Genomic DNA, 17,825 nt, shown 5'->3' with positions numbered 1-17,825 from the left:
AACCTGCTGAGAATTGAGGGTGGCTTCTATTCCTACTAGTCATGTTATTACATGTTTCCTATTGTGGTGTTACATACCACCCTTGATGGTCTTAAGCATCCTTACCAACGAATGAGACTCACAAAAGAAAACCATAAAATAATTTATCACGCAGGAAAGTGCCAGTATTGTGTGGATGTGCTATTTTATTTGCATGTGGGAAACCCTGCTGATGGATGACATGCATCTTCAAAATGGGACATTGTTTACAATAACTTCACAAGAAAAATTACCTGTGTGAACAAGAATATAGAAGCTGCTAGTATTGCCAGCCTACACTGAAATTTTTTGGCAATAGTATGATGTTGATAAGACACATGAAACATTATTAAGATGTCAAATTCTTGTTTTCTATAGACTCCTGCTTTGAAGTTTAATGCTGGATGTTATGATTTGGCAAAAATTTGATGTTATCCAGTTGATGATGTGCGGTACATGTTTATGCACAATATGGATTTTATTTACAAAATGTCTGTATATTATTAAAGAGAAATTAGAGTAGCAGTACCCTATTTCCTTACAACAACAATTACACAATGTCAAGACGAAGTTTATCATAGTCTTTCTCCTGGCCACAATCAAGCAATGAAGTGTAACTAAGAAATTATATTAAATATCCATTAAATACATCATGTCCAATGAAGCAGAACACAGCACTATCTACTAACATTGTACCTAAGGCCCCAAGACCTTCCTAAGGCAAAAAATCGATATTCCTACAATACATCCCCAACTGCCTCCTCACCACATTGCCCATGGGGCAATGAACTTCTAAGAGATAATGAGTCGCAGATAGGCACACCATAAAGACTGTCACAAATAAAGCTTTCAGCCAGTAAGGCCTTCTTCAAATATAGAAAAAAAAACCACGCACACGCACACACACACACACACACACACACACACACACACACACACACAACTACAGTGTGGTTTCAGTTGCCCGAGACTGCAGTTGTCTGTGTGTGTGTGTGTGTGTGTGTGTGTGTGTGTGTGTGTGTGTGTGTGTGTGGTGAAGGCCTTACTGTCCGAAAGCTTTATTTGTGACCGCATCTTTTTTGTACCTATATGCGACTCAGTCTCTCCACTATATAGTGAGTAGCAACTTTCCGTTTCATAATATTACTACATTCCATCCTGGATCTTCCATTGTTTGAACCTCTAAGAGACACTTTCTCAACCAAAGTGCTGGTTAATTTTTGTGACTTCTTTATGCATCAAGTAGATCAATCATAAGCATTCAACTCATCGATTCTTTCCCTGGTGCCCAATATTTTCTAACTTGTGCCCAATGGTGGTGTGTGTGTGTGTGTGTGTGTGTGTGTGTGTGTGTGTGTGTGTGTAAAAAACGAATAATAATAATAATAATAATAATAATAATAATAAAAAGAGCTGTGCATTTTCTTTTTATCTTACTGCTGACTGTGTTTTTACACTCACTTTTAGTTAGGAGCTTTTTGACTTGTACTCCGAGTCTCCTCTGAGGAAGCCATGTTTGTTAAAGGTGGAAGCTGAAGTATTACCACAAACAGAATACTGAAATTATTCCCAAAATAGAGACCAATTCTCTGTTTCTCCAGAAAATGGCTTTAATATCACAGATACACAAGATGCCACAGCAAGCGACTCTAGTGTCTGAACCAGAGTTCCGACAGATGAAGAGCAGTCTTTCTTACCACCTTCAGAATTTTCTTCTTAGAGATCTTCAGATAGTTTTCACTCTTGATGACGGCAGTGTATAGTCTGTGTGGAAGAGAAAATCCTGGCTTGGAATGTCCAAGCCTATCTGTATTGCTTTCATTAACTGCAGTACAAAATCTCATTACTAAATTCTTTCCAGGCTTGCTTTCTCTTATAACAGTGTTAAGTTCCCGAACATTTGGAGGTAAACATCTGTATTGACAGTGGCTTCAAATAAAATTTGGCCAATGATACAGCTACTAGAAACAGTGTACCAACTCTGTTTCACTTTATTTTATTGTTTCACTGTTTTGTTGATAAAAGGCATTTGATGCACAATGTGAGGGTTTACCATGGACCAGTGGAAGTTGGTCTGGCTATTTACATCACCATAAAGCTGAAACCAATCTTCAACACTAAAAATACAGAGTTTGGTTAAGTTCAGCATCCACACTCTCTCTCTTTTTAAGCAACACTCAACATTTGTATCAACAGGAATGAATGCCTGAACACATTAAATATGGTATAGTTTCAACTGCGCAAACTTAAGTACAGAATGATAAGACGCATGTTCAACACCTGCCAGTTGCAAAAGTTGTCCAACATTTATTTGGCATAGCTGTAATTTTCTGCTAAATGTTTGTACCATTTCCAGAGTTCAAACTGAAGGCTTAAGGTAATGCTTCTAATTAAAGAAATCATCACTGGACCACTACTTTCCTGTTTTTTGTACGAAAATTGGAGTTCACAAACTGTTTATTACAGTAATGGACAGGCACTTAAATAAAAAAAATTACAATTCAGAGATCAATTGGAGTAGTTAGCAACAATCCTCATCATCTTTACCTCACGAGTTTTAGTGGAAGAATCTTCAGAGAAAACTTAGAGGATACTACAGGTACAGTTACTGACCATGACATGGTAACAGAAGCTTGCCAGCTATAGAAAGAGTGACACACAAGGGCTGCTAAGGAACTTATTAGAGATAGTTCTGAGCATATTTTATAGAAATTACCTCAATCAGTTGGGTAACGAGCCTTGAGTCAGTCTCTCAGATACCGTGCTAATTAATGGACTCTGCCGTTTGAGTCAATTAATTTAGTGGAAGAAATGCACGACCCTGAAGCCATTATAATGTCTATGATTATAGGTGTTTTGGTAGGGAAGTTAATAAAGGTACAAAAATATTTGTTTATCCCGTGTAAAATGAAACAGATTGCAGAGAACAACACTATATGTGATCCAGCGGCCACACAAATTCTTATTCAAAGGTTTTTGATGACATTAGCCACATTTGGGGATTGAAATATGTCAATAGCAAGCAGTGAAAATCTGTCCCAGGCCAAACTTGGACCCGTATCTCCAGCTTTATGCGAATGATTGCCTTAATCACCTCAGCCATCTGAACATGCTTCCCATCCAACCCAAATTCCTAGCCTGTTACCCACTACTAGCATAGCATAAAGTCTAAATACTGAATCTGTTCTTCTTAAATTGATACACTGATGAGGATTGTAAAACTTTTCCTACTTTAAATCATTTCACAAACACCAAAATTACTTGTACAGGGTACGAAATTGAGGAATAAATAATTGTCTTAAATCATTAGCAAAGAAAAGGCAACTAGACCTGATGGGATATCACTACAATTCTAGATATATCCGGTAAACATCTAGCTCCCATTTTGCCAGCTGTTTATAGTAGATCACTACAGCAAATTAAGAGTTCCAAGCAATAATGTTTTTTCAAATATGATAACTGGGGATGAGCACATAATTATAACTTTATATCATTGACATCAATCCGTTGTACAATAAGAGAACAAATTTCACGCTTACACAATACGACATTTCTGAAGAACAAAAATCTCTATACGTAGCAACATGGATTTCACAAATAAACATCTATTGTAGCTCAGCTCACTTTGTTCATCTATCCAGGTAATAGGAGTTAATGGTGCCCATGTCGATGCCATGTTCCTTGACTTATACAAAGCATTTGATACATTACATTCTATCATCTTGCAAAGACAATACAAACTTAAATGGAATATAACACCAGCTTTGTAACTACTAACGACATCCTATCAGACACAACTCAACACTTCATTCTTTACAGGGTGAAATCACCAGCAGTACAAGTAACTTTGGACCTGGCCCAAAGTAGTGATATTGCCATTACTATTCACATTATAAGTCACTGAAATGGAAAATAATTTCAGTGAAGTGCTCTTGGGTGATGCTGTTGTGCATAGGAAAAATGTAGCAAAATGTAGGAAAACCTGCAAAAGTATCAACACTGTCCTGGGGCAGGCAGTTAATTCCCAACATAAATAAATGTAACAAAATTCACATAAATGGACACAAAGTGTCAGTGGTGTAATCAAACTGTGATTACCAATAACAAAAAACAGTAGCAAAATTAAAATAACTAGGGATATATGTCAAGAACAATCTTTAGAGGAACACTCAGATGAAACTACTCATACAAAAATCCAAATGCACACTGATATTCAGTGAAAGAATCCTAAGAATATGTGATTCACCTCCAGAACTGGTAGCTTGCAAAGGCCTTTTTTGACCAGTTTTTGGGTACTGTTTGTCAGTATGCGGTGCTCAACGGTTGAGATTGGTAAAAAATGTTGGAGAAGAAGAACAGCGCCCTTCATTTAGAATGTGTAAGAGCTTCACAGAGTTTCTCATCAAACTCCAGTGGCACAGATTTTGAGAGAAACACTGCGCATAACTACAACTTATCCCTCCCTTTTTGATGAAATGTGCAGCCGTTCAACACAAGGAGTGACGTTACATATTATGGTTGGGCAGGTTTGTTTATTGATTGCAATTTTTTATTTGTAGTTCACTGATGCTATTTGAGTTCATATATTGTCATTTGGAGATAGTGCGTGGAGCTGTGGACACTAGAAAATGGACTGCCAAGTGGAGAAATATGAACGTTTTCAATATATTCTTCTGTTTGAGTTCAGTAGAAGGGTCACAGCAGCAGAGGCAGCCAGGAACATCAGCACCATCTGTGGGAATAATGCCATTGGACAGAGCATGGAAAGAAAATGTTTTAAGGAGGATCATTTTGATATTTGTGACTCTCCACATTCAGGAAAATCTTAGTGGTTTGATGAAGATCTTTAAACACAATAACCCATGTCAGTATATTCAAAAACTGGCAAATGTGATGAACTGTGATCATTCCACCATCATGTGGCATTTGCATGCAGTAGGGAAGGTTAAAAAATTGAGTGTATGGGTTCCGCATGCTCTAAGCCAAAATCACAAAAATCAGCGGGTGGTCATATATGCATCTCTGCTTGCTCGTCATCAATTGGCTTGTGAACAACACCAATCATTTCCTTCCTGTAACATTACTGGGGATGAGAAATTGTGTCTTTATGTTAACATCAGGAAAAGAAAGGAATGGCTGAGTCCAAACACAGTAGCAATTCCCTGTACAAAGACCTCCATGCATCCACAAAAAATAATGTTCTGCATCTGGTGGAACAGCAACAGTGAGGTGTAGTATGAATTGCTTCCCCAAAGTGTAGCCATAACTGCTGTCATTTATAGAATAGAGATGCCGTAGTAAATCGCCAAAGCTGGTAACCCAATAAAATAACAGTTTGGAAATTAGACAGTTGAAAGGTGTTTCAATTGACATTCTGTACTGAACTACCGAGTCTTGCAACTATCTCTGAGAAGATGGACATACAGAGGCTGTCATTTATTATCAAGAACTGAGACAGCTTGCAGACACAGTCGAAGAGCAACAACCAGGAAGACAGCATGAAGGGATGCTACTCCACAATAATACCCATCTGCATTCTGCTAGACTGACAAAAAACACTATACAGGTGATGGGGTGGGAAATCATTCTGAACCCACCCAATCTCGCATCCTCAGATTTTCACTTTTTCCACTCACTATCTAACAATCTTCAAGAAACTTCCTTTCTGATGAAAATGCACTCTGAACATGCTCCAAGAATTCTCCACATCCAAACCATGTGGTGTCTGCAGTTGTAGAACCAAAAACTTACTATAGTGCTGGCAGACTCTTGTAAATAGTGAAGGAGAATATATTATTGATGACTAAAGCATCTGTTACGGGTATCTGTTGTGATTACTAAACTTGTGGGAAAGCGCTACGAACTTTTGCACCGACCCAACAAAATGTAAATACACAAGTCACTCGTACACTGCTGAAGCCCAAAATTTATTATTATTATTTTATAATGTTTGATCAGGTTAAAGAAATCATCAGCTATGTACATAATGAATACAGATAATAACAATACTTTGAAATGTTTCAATTTATGTGCATAGTTTTTAAAAGCATTTCATACATACCTAATGGCACAATGAGAAAGGTAATTTTGAAATATCTGTTGTGAACAATGAAGTGTACTGATTTTGACAGCAGTCAATAATGACTGAAAAGCTCTTACAAATGTGCTGAAAATCTCTTATAAATGTTCTCTCTCAGCTTAAGCAGCAGTAACTATGCAATGTATATCAATTTGTTAACTTTCTAACATGTGCTTAAATTGCTATGACAACTGTATACACGTGAACGAATAAAACATAAGCAAGTCATTTAGCAAGTTGTATTTATCAGACATTGTTTAAATATTTGTTTCAGTAGCTCAGAGATTGCATACTGCTGTATAATGCAGAGGATCTCAGATCTGAACCCAGGTCATTTCTCTGATTTATTTTTCCATTTGATACTTTTACCTCTACAGTATTGGCCATAAAGATAACAACACTACATTTTGAAACCATACCATATTTTCCGTCTTCCAAGTGTTATCGTATTCTGTGTGTAAGACCCTTATGCAATTTGAATTATATTGTTTCATTTGTTTACTTTACAGGTAATCGAGTATTCCAATGTGTCTACTGAGAATGGCATAGGGCAAACCCATTCTCGGAATTAAATGATAAATCATTTAAGCTGAGGTTTTGCTTCGATAAAAATACTGTGCGGCAGTTAGAACTAAGGCTGAGAGAGTATTTGCTGACACCGACCAAAAGAAAGCAACCACTACTCTTAATATTATGGTGTTATGCTACAGGAAGCTTTCCAATGGTGGTTTATGAATCGTTTAATACACATGTAGGACAGCATGCAGAGTTTTCCACAAGGTATCATCCTACATTGCCTCACTGAAGAAAAAATTCATCAAAATGCCTACATAAGAAAGGTGAATGAAATCCAGTGTGACTTTCTAGTTGTTTTAGGTGCTTCTAACTTTACCCATATCCCTATAAAATCTCCTGTTTACAAAAGTGCAGGGATATTTAGGAATCATCATGGATGGTTTTCATTAAGACATACAAGCAATCTCAGATGCTAGCTTAACAGAGCATATTAGAATGTATACACAGCATGGCATATAACTTCAGGACAAAAATCCGCTTGCGAAGAAATTCAAGTAACGACGGAAAATGAAGCTGGCAGGAGTCTCCATGCAATTAGTGCGAATTTATTAGCAACGTATTTACATAAAATGTTACTTCTTCCTCTAATTGGCTGTAGTAGCTATCAGTTTTTTCTGCATTCTATTGTATCTTTATACTGGCCCAGTTTTTTGCAACAAATCTTTTTTTGTACAGGGAGAGGTCTGATGATTGCTACTTTTTCTTTTTACTTTCCTTCATCTTTGTAACATGACACCTTTGATAATAAATACTGCATGTCTATGATATATGATTAGTATGAGTGGTTAAACTGCAATAATTATGTCGACACCCAATTTTAGCGAATTTGCCAAGCATTTTTCATGCTAACTCAGACCAACACTGAACCTTTTTCAGTAGGTCCAAGTTCAGTGTTATACAATAGAACAGAGACTAACTTCAGAACTGACCTGCTGTCAGCAATGTTTATACAAGCAGCACCAAGTCAGATAACATGGCATGTTACAATCCAGAATCAGTCATATTGTATTGCATGGTCCCTGCACTATTTTTACCATAATAGTGTATTCTTGGTTGTGATCAAATTTGTTCAGATTGACACCTTGTCAGTGTTGTCTGTCTGAGCAACCCTTGTTGGACTGAGAGTGCATGAACAGGCTGCTTAAAATGCAAACAGATTTTTTTTTTTTTTCCAATGTATTTTATCACTGTTCATTTGTTTCTTCCACTACCATTCACTGTCGATGAGATCAACTCACACATGCCATCATCTCTTTGAGCACTGTCACTCTTCATAATAGTAACACAGTGTCTGATGCGCAACTGCAATCCTAGAATGACTGCTCACCGGAAACTGCTAACTTTTGACCGCAATATTTACATTTACCTGTTATCAAAGAGAGATTTAATGAGAAATTTGAAAACAAATTCAAAGAAGTAAATAAATGCAAAATGTGTACACAGTGTTCACTTCTCACCTTAAATCACAATAACCTCTGACTCTATTTTGACATTTTAATTGCACTTTGTAATTTATCTCATTTATATAAGCATGTTAGGCCATAGCAGCAATAGGTAAATCACAACTCGATGTGACAATGACAAATACGTTTGTCATTTCGCTAAAGTATATTCATTTAGGAAAGTGTACTTGCTTTACGAGCTGAGATAACAGACTGGCGCAGTGGTCACGGTTAGTATCTATAACACTACTGTATACAAATTATCCACTTAATAAGTGGTTTCTGTAATAAGATAATATGAAAAGGGAGTCTCTTACTCATGATTAGTAAGTTAGCTTCATAAAATACAGGTATGAAGCTGGGCATCCACGACACCTCTTGCTTATGATAGTTTAAAGCCCCCTTATGTAAAAATTTTCCACATATAGTAAGTTTTAGTGAAAAATCACTATGCCATGTCAGAAGGCAGGTAAAAAAATCTTTCTAACAATACCTCATTCATCCTGGTACGATTAGTATGTGTTGAAGAAAAGTAATGTTGACTTGAGAAATAATATACAAGGTATGCCCAAAAAAACTCATGAAGTAAATTTTTTTGCCATGCCCCTAGTCACAATGCGTGACTGTTGATTCAGTCCAACAACACTGAGCAATCATGTTTTGCACAAAGCCTTCCAAGACACACACAATGTTAAAGTAAGCCTACAGAGAGTCCGTGATAAGTTATGCGCATGTTGCGAGGTTGGTGAAGAAGTTTAAGGACAGCCAGGAAGAGACGGATAATGACCCTTGCTCTAGAAGACCATCAACAAACAGAAATGAAGACAATGTGAATCGTGTTTGTGAACTGCTGAATTCTGACCACAGACTGAACATTTCAGAAAGTTCCGTGCTCAACATTGTTATGGAGGAGTAACAGATGAGAAAGGCGTGCGCCGAACTGGTACCAAAAATTCTGTCAGACAAACAAAAGGCCAAAAGAGTGTTGATTACATCCACTGTTGGAATGGAATGTGTGGACACTGAACAGATTATTTGTAGAACATTATTACTGATGACGAGACATGGACTTTTGCATATGACTCCGAAACAAAGTGCCGAAGTTCAGCATGGCACATTTCAGTGTCCTCAAAACAGAAAAAGGCAAGCATGAGCCAATCCAGCATGAAAATGATTATTTTCTTCTTCAACAGGAAGGGTGTGGAACACAGAGTTTGTACCCCAAGGACAGATCATTAATGGTCTTTCCTATGTTTATGTACTGGAAAGCTTAAGAAGGGTCCTCGGAGTGCAAAAAGACACACACAACTCGGCAATGTTGCTGCAGCCACCCTACAGTCCTAATCTCTCTCTCTGCTAAACTCCTTCCTGTTCCCAGGATTAAAATAGTGCTCAAAGAATGCTATTTTGAGAGCACTGAGGACATCCAAAAGGCTATGACAGTACTCTTATATGTGATTCTCACCAAGGTCCTCTGGAAGTTTACAAATTATGGATGAGGCGCTGGAAAAAATGTGTAGATGCTAATGATAACTACTTTGAAGGATTTTAGGATTTTAAAGATTTGTACATATAGCACCAATAAATATTTTAATATTTCATGACATTTTTGGCCCACCTTGTATGTCATACACTTATCACTGCAGTAACAAATTACAGTAATAGTAACATAATCATCATTGTTAAATGCAGAGCACAATCATTTCCTTTATTTTGGTAATCATCTTTAATCAGTAAATAGAATGTTATAGATAAAAACTGTGTTCTGGTCTGTTTTCTCAAATAAACTTAAAAGATAAATGCAGCTACATATAACAACAAAACAGTTTTTTTTCCTGAAAGGACAACATTTTCTGTCTTCACAGAAAAATTACTGACCAGCCAGATACTGAGTAATGCACTCCAATATCAATGACGAAGGTTACCACTGAAGGTGGAAATGTAGTCATTTCAAGTGTTTTGTACTATTGTGGTGCTGGCCCAAAGAAAGGTAAACACTATTTTGTTGTTGAGAAGGAAAAAAATTATTATAAAGAAGTATCCTCCCATTTTTGTGACCTTCAGTCCGAAGACTGGTTCAATACCTCTCTCAACACTAGTCTATCCTGCACAAATCTCTGTGTTGTTACATACCACCCAAAGGAGTGGCTTGTATCTCTGTATATTACCAATGAACAATAGTTGCAAATGAAGGCCATAAAGCTAGTTATCATGGAGGAGAGCACAAATACTGAGCAAATTTTTTATTGTATTTATGCAAGGAGTGATACATGTCTTCAAGATGAACAATGATTGGAATAACTTCCCAAAAGGACGTGTCTGTGCAGAAGCAAACAAACTCCTAGTATCACCAGCCTACTTTAGTGAAACTCCAGTCCTCAGCAAATACATAAATCCTCAACATTATGAAGATGTTTGCTCAACAAATAAAAATATTAATCAAATGTCGTTCATATTTTACTGTTCTTTGGATAGACTTGTGTGCAGAGGTTTCATGTTGGACATTCAGATTTGAAGTTTGAGGTCATCTAATGGATGTTTTATGTGTTTGTAGATACTATACAGATCATATATATGAAAGAAAACTAGAAGCAGCAGTATTACTTTTCCTTACAGCAATAATCAAACAACAAAGAGACACTGCCTTTCATTGCCATATTCAAGGCAACAGTCGAACAAATAAGAGGTAAAGAAGAACAGTATTAATGCTTCACTGAAGAAATCCCACCCGGCTGAATAAGAACCCTAAACCTCTTCTTCTCTGAGTACCTCTGCTGCTTACATCCATCTGAACCTGTTTACTGTATTCAAACCTTGGTCTCCACAATACTTCCCTCCATTAGCAAATTGTCCATTTCTTGATGCCTCATAATGCTTATCAACTAATCCCTCCTTTTAGTCAAATTATGCTGTCAATTTCTGTTTTCCCCAGAGAAGCTTTCCTTGCTATTGAGAGTTTACATTTTCTATCCTTTCCACTTTGATTATCATCAGATATTCTGAGGTAATTACATTGGGAATGGTAAATCTCCATGGTTTTATTTCTTCTCTCTGAACTTTAATTCCCCTTCCCAATTTTCCTTTGGTTTCATTTGCTGCTAACTCAACATACTGATGAAGGGGACACGCTAAAATCCTGTCTCACATCCTTCTCACCAATGCTTCCTTTTAATGTCATCTGACTTTTACAGCTGTAGTCCTGTTTCTGTAGATAGCCTTTTGCACCTTTTGTTTTATCCCTTCTATCATGAAAATTTCAACATGGTTAAAAGATTTCTTTAAATCTTCATCTGCTATAAACATAGGTCTGCCTTTCTTCAACCTCTCTTCTAAATTAGCTGTGGGATCAGAATTGCTTTGCGTCTTCCTTCATTTCGCTGAAACTGATCTACCGGAGGTTGGCTTCTATGAGTTCTTATATTCCTCCATTAATAATTCATTACTGCATTTTGCAAACAAGATTTATTACACTGATGGTTTGGTAGTGTCAACGCTGTCAGCACTTTGCCTCCTTGAAACTGTAAATATTACATTCTTTTTTAAGTCCGATGGCATTTCACCTGTTTCATCTATGTTGCAAACAAAGTGTAGTAGTTTGATCATGACTAGCTCTCCCGAGGACCTCAACAATTATGGGGAAATGCTGTCTACTCCAGGGGGTCTTCTTTTGACTTCGATGTTTCAGTCTTCTGTTAAATTCTTCTCAGAGTATTGTATCTCCCATCTCATCTTCATTCACTTTCTTTTCTTTTTCTACATCAACAGAAAAAAATTACTACATCCTTTCAGAGATTTTGAATTCACTACAGATTTATTGCTGCAACATTGCTTATGGTGTACATTGAATGTTTACATTTGAAGATAAACAGCACATGTGTTTCTGAGGTACCAGGTATTGACCCATGCAGCAACATCTATATTAGTATGTGGTGTAGCCTCCACAGGCAGCAGTGAAGGCGTTGACTCAAGCATCCAGTTGATCGTACGGACAGCAAATACTTTCCTGGGATACGTTATGCCACATCTCCTCGACCTGTTCTCACAGTTTTGTAAGAGTGTGGGTTGACGAATCGCACAAGTCACTTCTTGTCCCATCATATCCCACACGTGATTGATGGGAGACAAGTCCGGAGACTGTGCTGGCTGGGGACATTGTTGCATGCTTTGCTGAGCAGCATGTGGGTGAGACCCATCGTGTCAGAATACTACGTCATCCTCCTCCTGTTGCAAGCAAGGCAAAAGAACGGGTCTAACAACTTTCTGCACATACTGAGCAATGATTACAATTCCCTACAGGAACAGCAAAGGTGAACAAGAGTTGTAGCTCATCACAACCGACCATAAGGACTGGGGTGGGGCCAATGTGTTTTGGTCTTGAGAAAATGCACTGTACAAGACAGCACTCACTAGATCTATGTCGTACACGTCAACAACCATCACCTGCACCCAGGCAGAACCTCCTCCATCACTGAAGGTCATGGCGCACCATTCCATCTTCCAAATGGTCCTCTGACAGCACCAGTTGACCAGTGCACACTAATGCTGTAGAATGAATGGAAGATGGGCTAAACATGTGAACACTAGTAGTCTCACTGCTAATAACTGGTTTGCAACAGTTTATGTTGACACGTCTGGGCTCACCAACCCTCTTATCTGTGATGTGGTCGCTGTCTGATCTGCCACTGCTGCCCTTACAATATGACGATCCTGGTAGGCATCTGTGCTGTGTCAATGTCCAGAACCTTGTGTATGAGTGTGATAATATTCACATGACCACTGATACCAGTATCATAGCTCAACTGATGCAGCATGTCCAGCATATGTGGAGATTCTCCAAAAGGGCAATGCCGCAACTTGGAAGGGCACAATTCAAACCCTTCCAAACTCTCTCAGCTGGCTGTACGAAGCGCAAGTGCATCTCCATGGCATTGTTGCTGCATGCTTTGCATGTTTGCACCACACTGAGCCTTCTGGCTGTGAGCATTCCGTATTAAAGGGTAAACATAGATGGTGCTCTGGTAGCTACGCCACTACACTGTCTGTTGGGTGATAATGTTGAAATCATTATTAATATTACTTAAAAACCGTCTTGATTGCATATATATATATATATATATATATATATATATATATATATATATAAACTTCCACATGGGAAAAATATATTAAAAACAAAGATACCAAGACTTACCAAGCGGGAAAAGCGCTGGCAGACAGGCACAATGAACAAAACACACAAACACACACACAGAATTACTAGCTTTCGCAACCGATGGTTGCTTCTTCAGGAAGGAGAGGGAAAGACGAAAGGATGTGGGTTTTAAGGGAGAGGGTAAGGAGTCATTCCAATCCCGGGAGCGGAAAGACTTCCCTTAGGGGGAAAAAAAGGACAGGTGTACACTCGCACACACACGCGCACACGCCCGCACGCGCGCGCGCACGCGCACGCGCACGCGCACGAGCACATGAACGCGCACACGCACACGCACACGCACACGCACACGCACACGCACACGCGCACACACACACACACACACACACACACACACACACACACACACACACACACACACACACACACGTCTGCTTGTGTCTGTGTATGTGCGGATGGATGTGTGTGTGTGTGTGTGTGTGTGTGTGTGTGTGTGTGTGTGTGTGTGTGTGTGTGTGTGTGTACACCTGTCCTTTTTTTTTCCCCTAAGGGAAGTCTTTCCGCTCCCGGGATTGGAATGACTCCTTACCCTCTCTCTTAAAACCCACATCCTTTCGTCTTTCCCTCTCCTTCCCGGTTTTTAAGTAACATTATAAAATCACTGATTGCTGTTATCCCATAAGACATTATGTCTGTTTTTGCAAAAAAAAAACATTATTAATATATCTACTATCCCCCATAAGGTATATGCTGTCACTGAATCAAAATCAACGTCATCTTTCCAGATGCACAATACCTCTTTTTTTCTGACAGTGTATAACACTGCCTTCAACCTCATTCCCTTGTAGAGCCCTTCTATATAGTCTTTCCACCTATCAGTTCCCTTATTTGCTTAGTACTGACTTGCCATCTAAGATCTTGGCGATTGTATAATTGCTTCTCTCTTCTTCAAAGGGCTCTAATTATCCTATGGGCAGCACCTATCTTTCTTCTTGCCATCCTTCTACCCCTTTACATTTGTCCTCTAGCCAATCCTGCTTACCCAATCTGCATTTTTTTTGTCCATCTCATTTTCAGACCTCCATATCCCTGATCTCCCTGCTTCATTTGCAGAATTTTTATATTTTCTCCTGCACTGTCCAAGGATTTCTACCAGATTTTTTTCCTTACTTGATCCTCTGCTGCAAACTATTTCATTTCTCAAAGCTGTTCACTTGTTTTCTGATCTTCCCCGAGGTCGGATTCTACCAGTTTTTCCATTCGTCTGTAAAGAATTCGCGTTAGTATTTTGCAGCTGTGACTTATTAAACTGATAGTTCGGTAATTTTCACATCTGTCAGCACCTGCTTTCTTTGGGATTGGAATTATTATATTCTTCTTGAAGTCTGACAGTATTTCACCTGTCTCATACATCTTGCTCACCAGCTGGTAGAGTTTTGTGATGACTGGCTCTCCCAAGGCCGTCAGTAGTTCTAATGGAATGTTGTCTACTCCGGGGGCCTTGTTTCGAGTCAGGTCTTTCAGTGCTCTGTCAAACTCTTCACGCAGTATTGTATCTCCCATTTCGTCTTCATCTACATCCTCTTCTATTTCCATAATATTGTCCTCGAGTACATCGCCCTTGTATAAGCCTTCTATATACTCCTTCCACCTTTCTGCCTTCCCTTCTTTGCTTAGAACTGGGCTGCCATCTGAGCTCTTGATATTCATACACGTGGTTCTCTTCTCTCCAAAGGTCTCTTTAATTTTCCTGTAGGCAGTATCTATCTTACCCCTAGTGAGATAAGCTTCTACATCCTTACATTTGTCCTCTAGCCATCCCTGTTTAGCCATTTTGCACTTCCTGTCGATCTCATTTTTGAGACGTTTGTATTCCTTTTTGCCTGCTTCATTTACTGCATTTTTATATTTTCTCCTTTCATCAATTAAATTCAATATTTCTTCTGTTACCCAAGGATTTCTAGCAGCCCTCGTCTTTGTACCTACTTTATCCTCTGCTGCCTTCACTACTACATCCCTCAGAGCTACCCATTCTTCTTCTACTGTATTTCTTTCCCCTATTCCTGTCAATTGTTCCCTTATGCTCTCTCTGAAACTCTGTACAACCTCTGGTTCTTTCAGTTTATCCAGGTCCCATCTCCTTAATTTCTCACATTTTTGCAGTTTCTCCAGTTTTAATCTACAGGTCATAACCAATAGATTGTGGTCAGAGTCCACATCTGCCCCTGGAAATGTCTTACAACTTAAAACCTGGTTCCTAAATCTCTGTCTTACCATTATATAATCTATCTGATACCTTTTAGTATCTCCAGGGTTCTTCCACGTATACAACCTTCTTTCATGATTCTTAAACCAAGTGTTAGCTATGATTAAGTTGTGCTCTGTGCAAAATTCTACTAGGCGGCTTCCTCTTTCATTTCTTAGCCCCAATCCATATTCACCTACTATGTTTCCTTCTCTCCCTTTTCCTACACTCGAATTCCAGTCACCCATTACTATTAAATTTTCGTCTCCCTTCACTATCTGAATAATTTCTTTTATTTCATCGTACATTTCTTCAATTTCTTCATCATCTGCAGAGCTAGTTGGCATATAAACTTGTACTACTGTAGTAGGTGTGGGCTTCGTATCTATCTTGGCCACAATAATGCGTTCACTATGCTGTTTGTAGTAGCTTACCTGCATTCCTATTTTCCTATTCATTATTAAACCTACTCCTGCATTACCCCTATTTGATTTTGTGTTTATAACCCTGTAGTCACCTGACCAGAAGTCTTGTTCCTCCTGCCACCGAACCTCACTAATTCCCACTATATCTAACTTTAACCTATCCATTTCCCTTTTTAAATTTTCTAACCTACCTGCCCGATTAAGGGATCTGACATTCCACGCTCCGATCCGTAGAATGCCAGTTTTCTTTCTCCTGATAACGACATCCTCCTGAGTAGTCCCCGCCCGGAGATCCGAATGGGGGACTATTTTACCTCCGGAATATTTTACCCAAGAGGATGCCATCATCATTTAATCATACAGTAAAGCTGCATGTCCTCGGGAAAAATTACGGCTGTAGTTTCCCCTTGCTTTCAGCCGTTCGCAGTACCAGCACAGCAAGGCCGTTTTGGTTAATGTTGCAAGGCCAGATCAGTCAATCATCCAGACTGTTGCCCCTGCAACTACTGAAAAGGCTGCTGCCCCTCTTCAGGAACCACATGTTTGTCTGGCCTCTCAACAGTTACCCCTCCGTTGTGGTTGCACCTACGGTACGGCCATCTGTATCGCTGAGGCACGCAAGCCTCCCCACCAATGGCAAGGTCCATGGTTCATGGGGGAAGGGGTCTTACCATTATATAATAAATAATCTGTAACTTTCTATTGCCCTCGGTCTCTCCAATGTATACAACTTCCTTTCATGAATGTTAATCTGTGTGTTAGCAATGAGAAAAAGATGCTCTGTACAAAATTTTACTGCTGATTTCCCCTTCTATACCTTTCTCCCAGTTGGTGTACTATTTTTTCTCTTCTCTTCCCTTTCCTACTACTGTCTCATCATCTCCCACTATAATTAAAATATCTTCTCAATTAACAGACGATTTCTCTTTATCTTCTCGTATATTCTTTCTACCTCTTTGTCGTCTGTGCAGCTAGTAGGCATATAAACTTTAACTACTGTGGTGGTTGTCAGCTTCATGTCTGTCTTGGCTATGATGATACATTCACCATCCTCTCTTACATACAGAAAGTGTAACTACTGCACAGAACCCTAGTATCCAAAAAATGACTAATGTTCCACAACAAAATTCTTTCTGAAGATTTCTTCCAGAAAATGTCAATATTTACACACACTTGTAAAATGTGCCTTGGCAAGTATTGAATTTCAAGAGACAGAGACGGATAGAGAGGTATAAATGACACAAAACTTAAAATATATCAGATAAGAATTAGTGACTCCTTTCTTTACCCTCCTTAGACTACTTTATTGTATGTGATATTTGTTTTCATTACTTTGTGTTGCTTCACCAAATAACTAAGAAATTGAAAAGTAGTACTTTCATAGCTGAATTTAAGTCTCAGCTTTAATTTATTCAAAAAGCAGCAGTCAGTTTCTGTACCCACCACTTCTTGAATGAGGCTTATAAGTTCCATCAGACGACGTCTCAGTTGAGCCACTTCATCTCTGATCTTGCGCACATGTGATTCATATACCTCCTCAAGTGGTTTGAAGCAGTGTCCCGAGTGTGTGCCACCCCATAGTGCACACTGATGACAGATGCATCGTCCACAAGTCCAACAATACACAGATAATTTCTCTTTATGAGTTTCACACCTGGAAACCAAATGTTGTATATTGATTTTGAACAAGTCACTTACAACATTCACAGTTCTTAACACTGATGAAGTTAGAGGAGCTCTAGGGTGCAGAAAAAGCAACCTATTGCCATTAGGCTGAGCAAAGCATCCTAACTGAATTTCATAGCTAGTATTTATAAAAACAGAAGGGAGACACAAATCTAATTAACATTTAAAGCATTTCATATAACCAACAGTCATTTTAAATACT

At 38.7% G+C, this 17,825-nt stretch overlaps 1 protein-coding gene across 2 annotated transcripts in view; it reads right to left on the bottom strand.

Moving 5' to 3' along the window:
• LOC126271981 (E3 ubiquitin-protein ligase TRIM37-like) overlaps nucleotides 1-17,825 on the bottom strand; it is a 265,524-nt gene that overhangs the window by 210,618 nt on the left and 37,081 nt on the right. For both annotated transcript variants that reach the window (XM_049974450.1, XM_049974459.1), the window contains exon 3: nucleotides 17,381-17,591. In XM_049974450.1, coding sequence (XP_049830407.1) covers nucleotides 17,381-17,591 — 211 coding nt within the window. The remainder of the gene's footprint in view (nucleotides 1-17,380; nucleotides 17,592-17,825) is intronic.

Source organism: Schistocerca gregaria, chromosome 1, assembly GCF_023897955.1.
Source record: "Schistocerca gregaria isolate iqSchGreg1 chromosome 1, iqSchGreg1.2, whole genome shotgun sequence".
In the NCBI taxonomy this organism is placed as follows: Eukaryota; Metazoa; Arthropoda; class Insecta; order Orthoptera; family Acrididae; genus Schistocerca; species Schistocerca gregaria.
The sequence above is the reverse complement of the archived record's forward strand: the minus strand, read 5'-3'. Positions and strand labels throughout refer to the sequence as shown.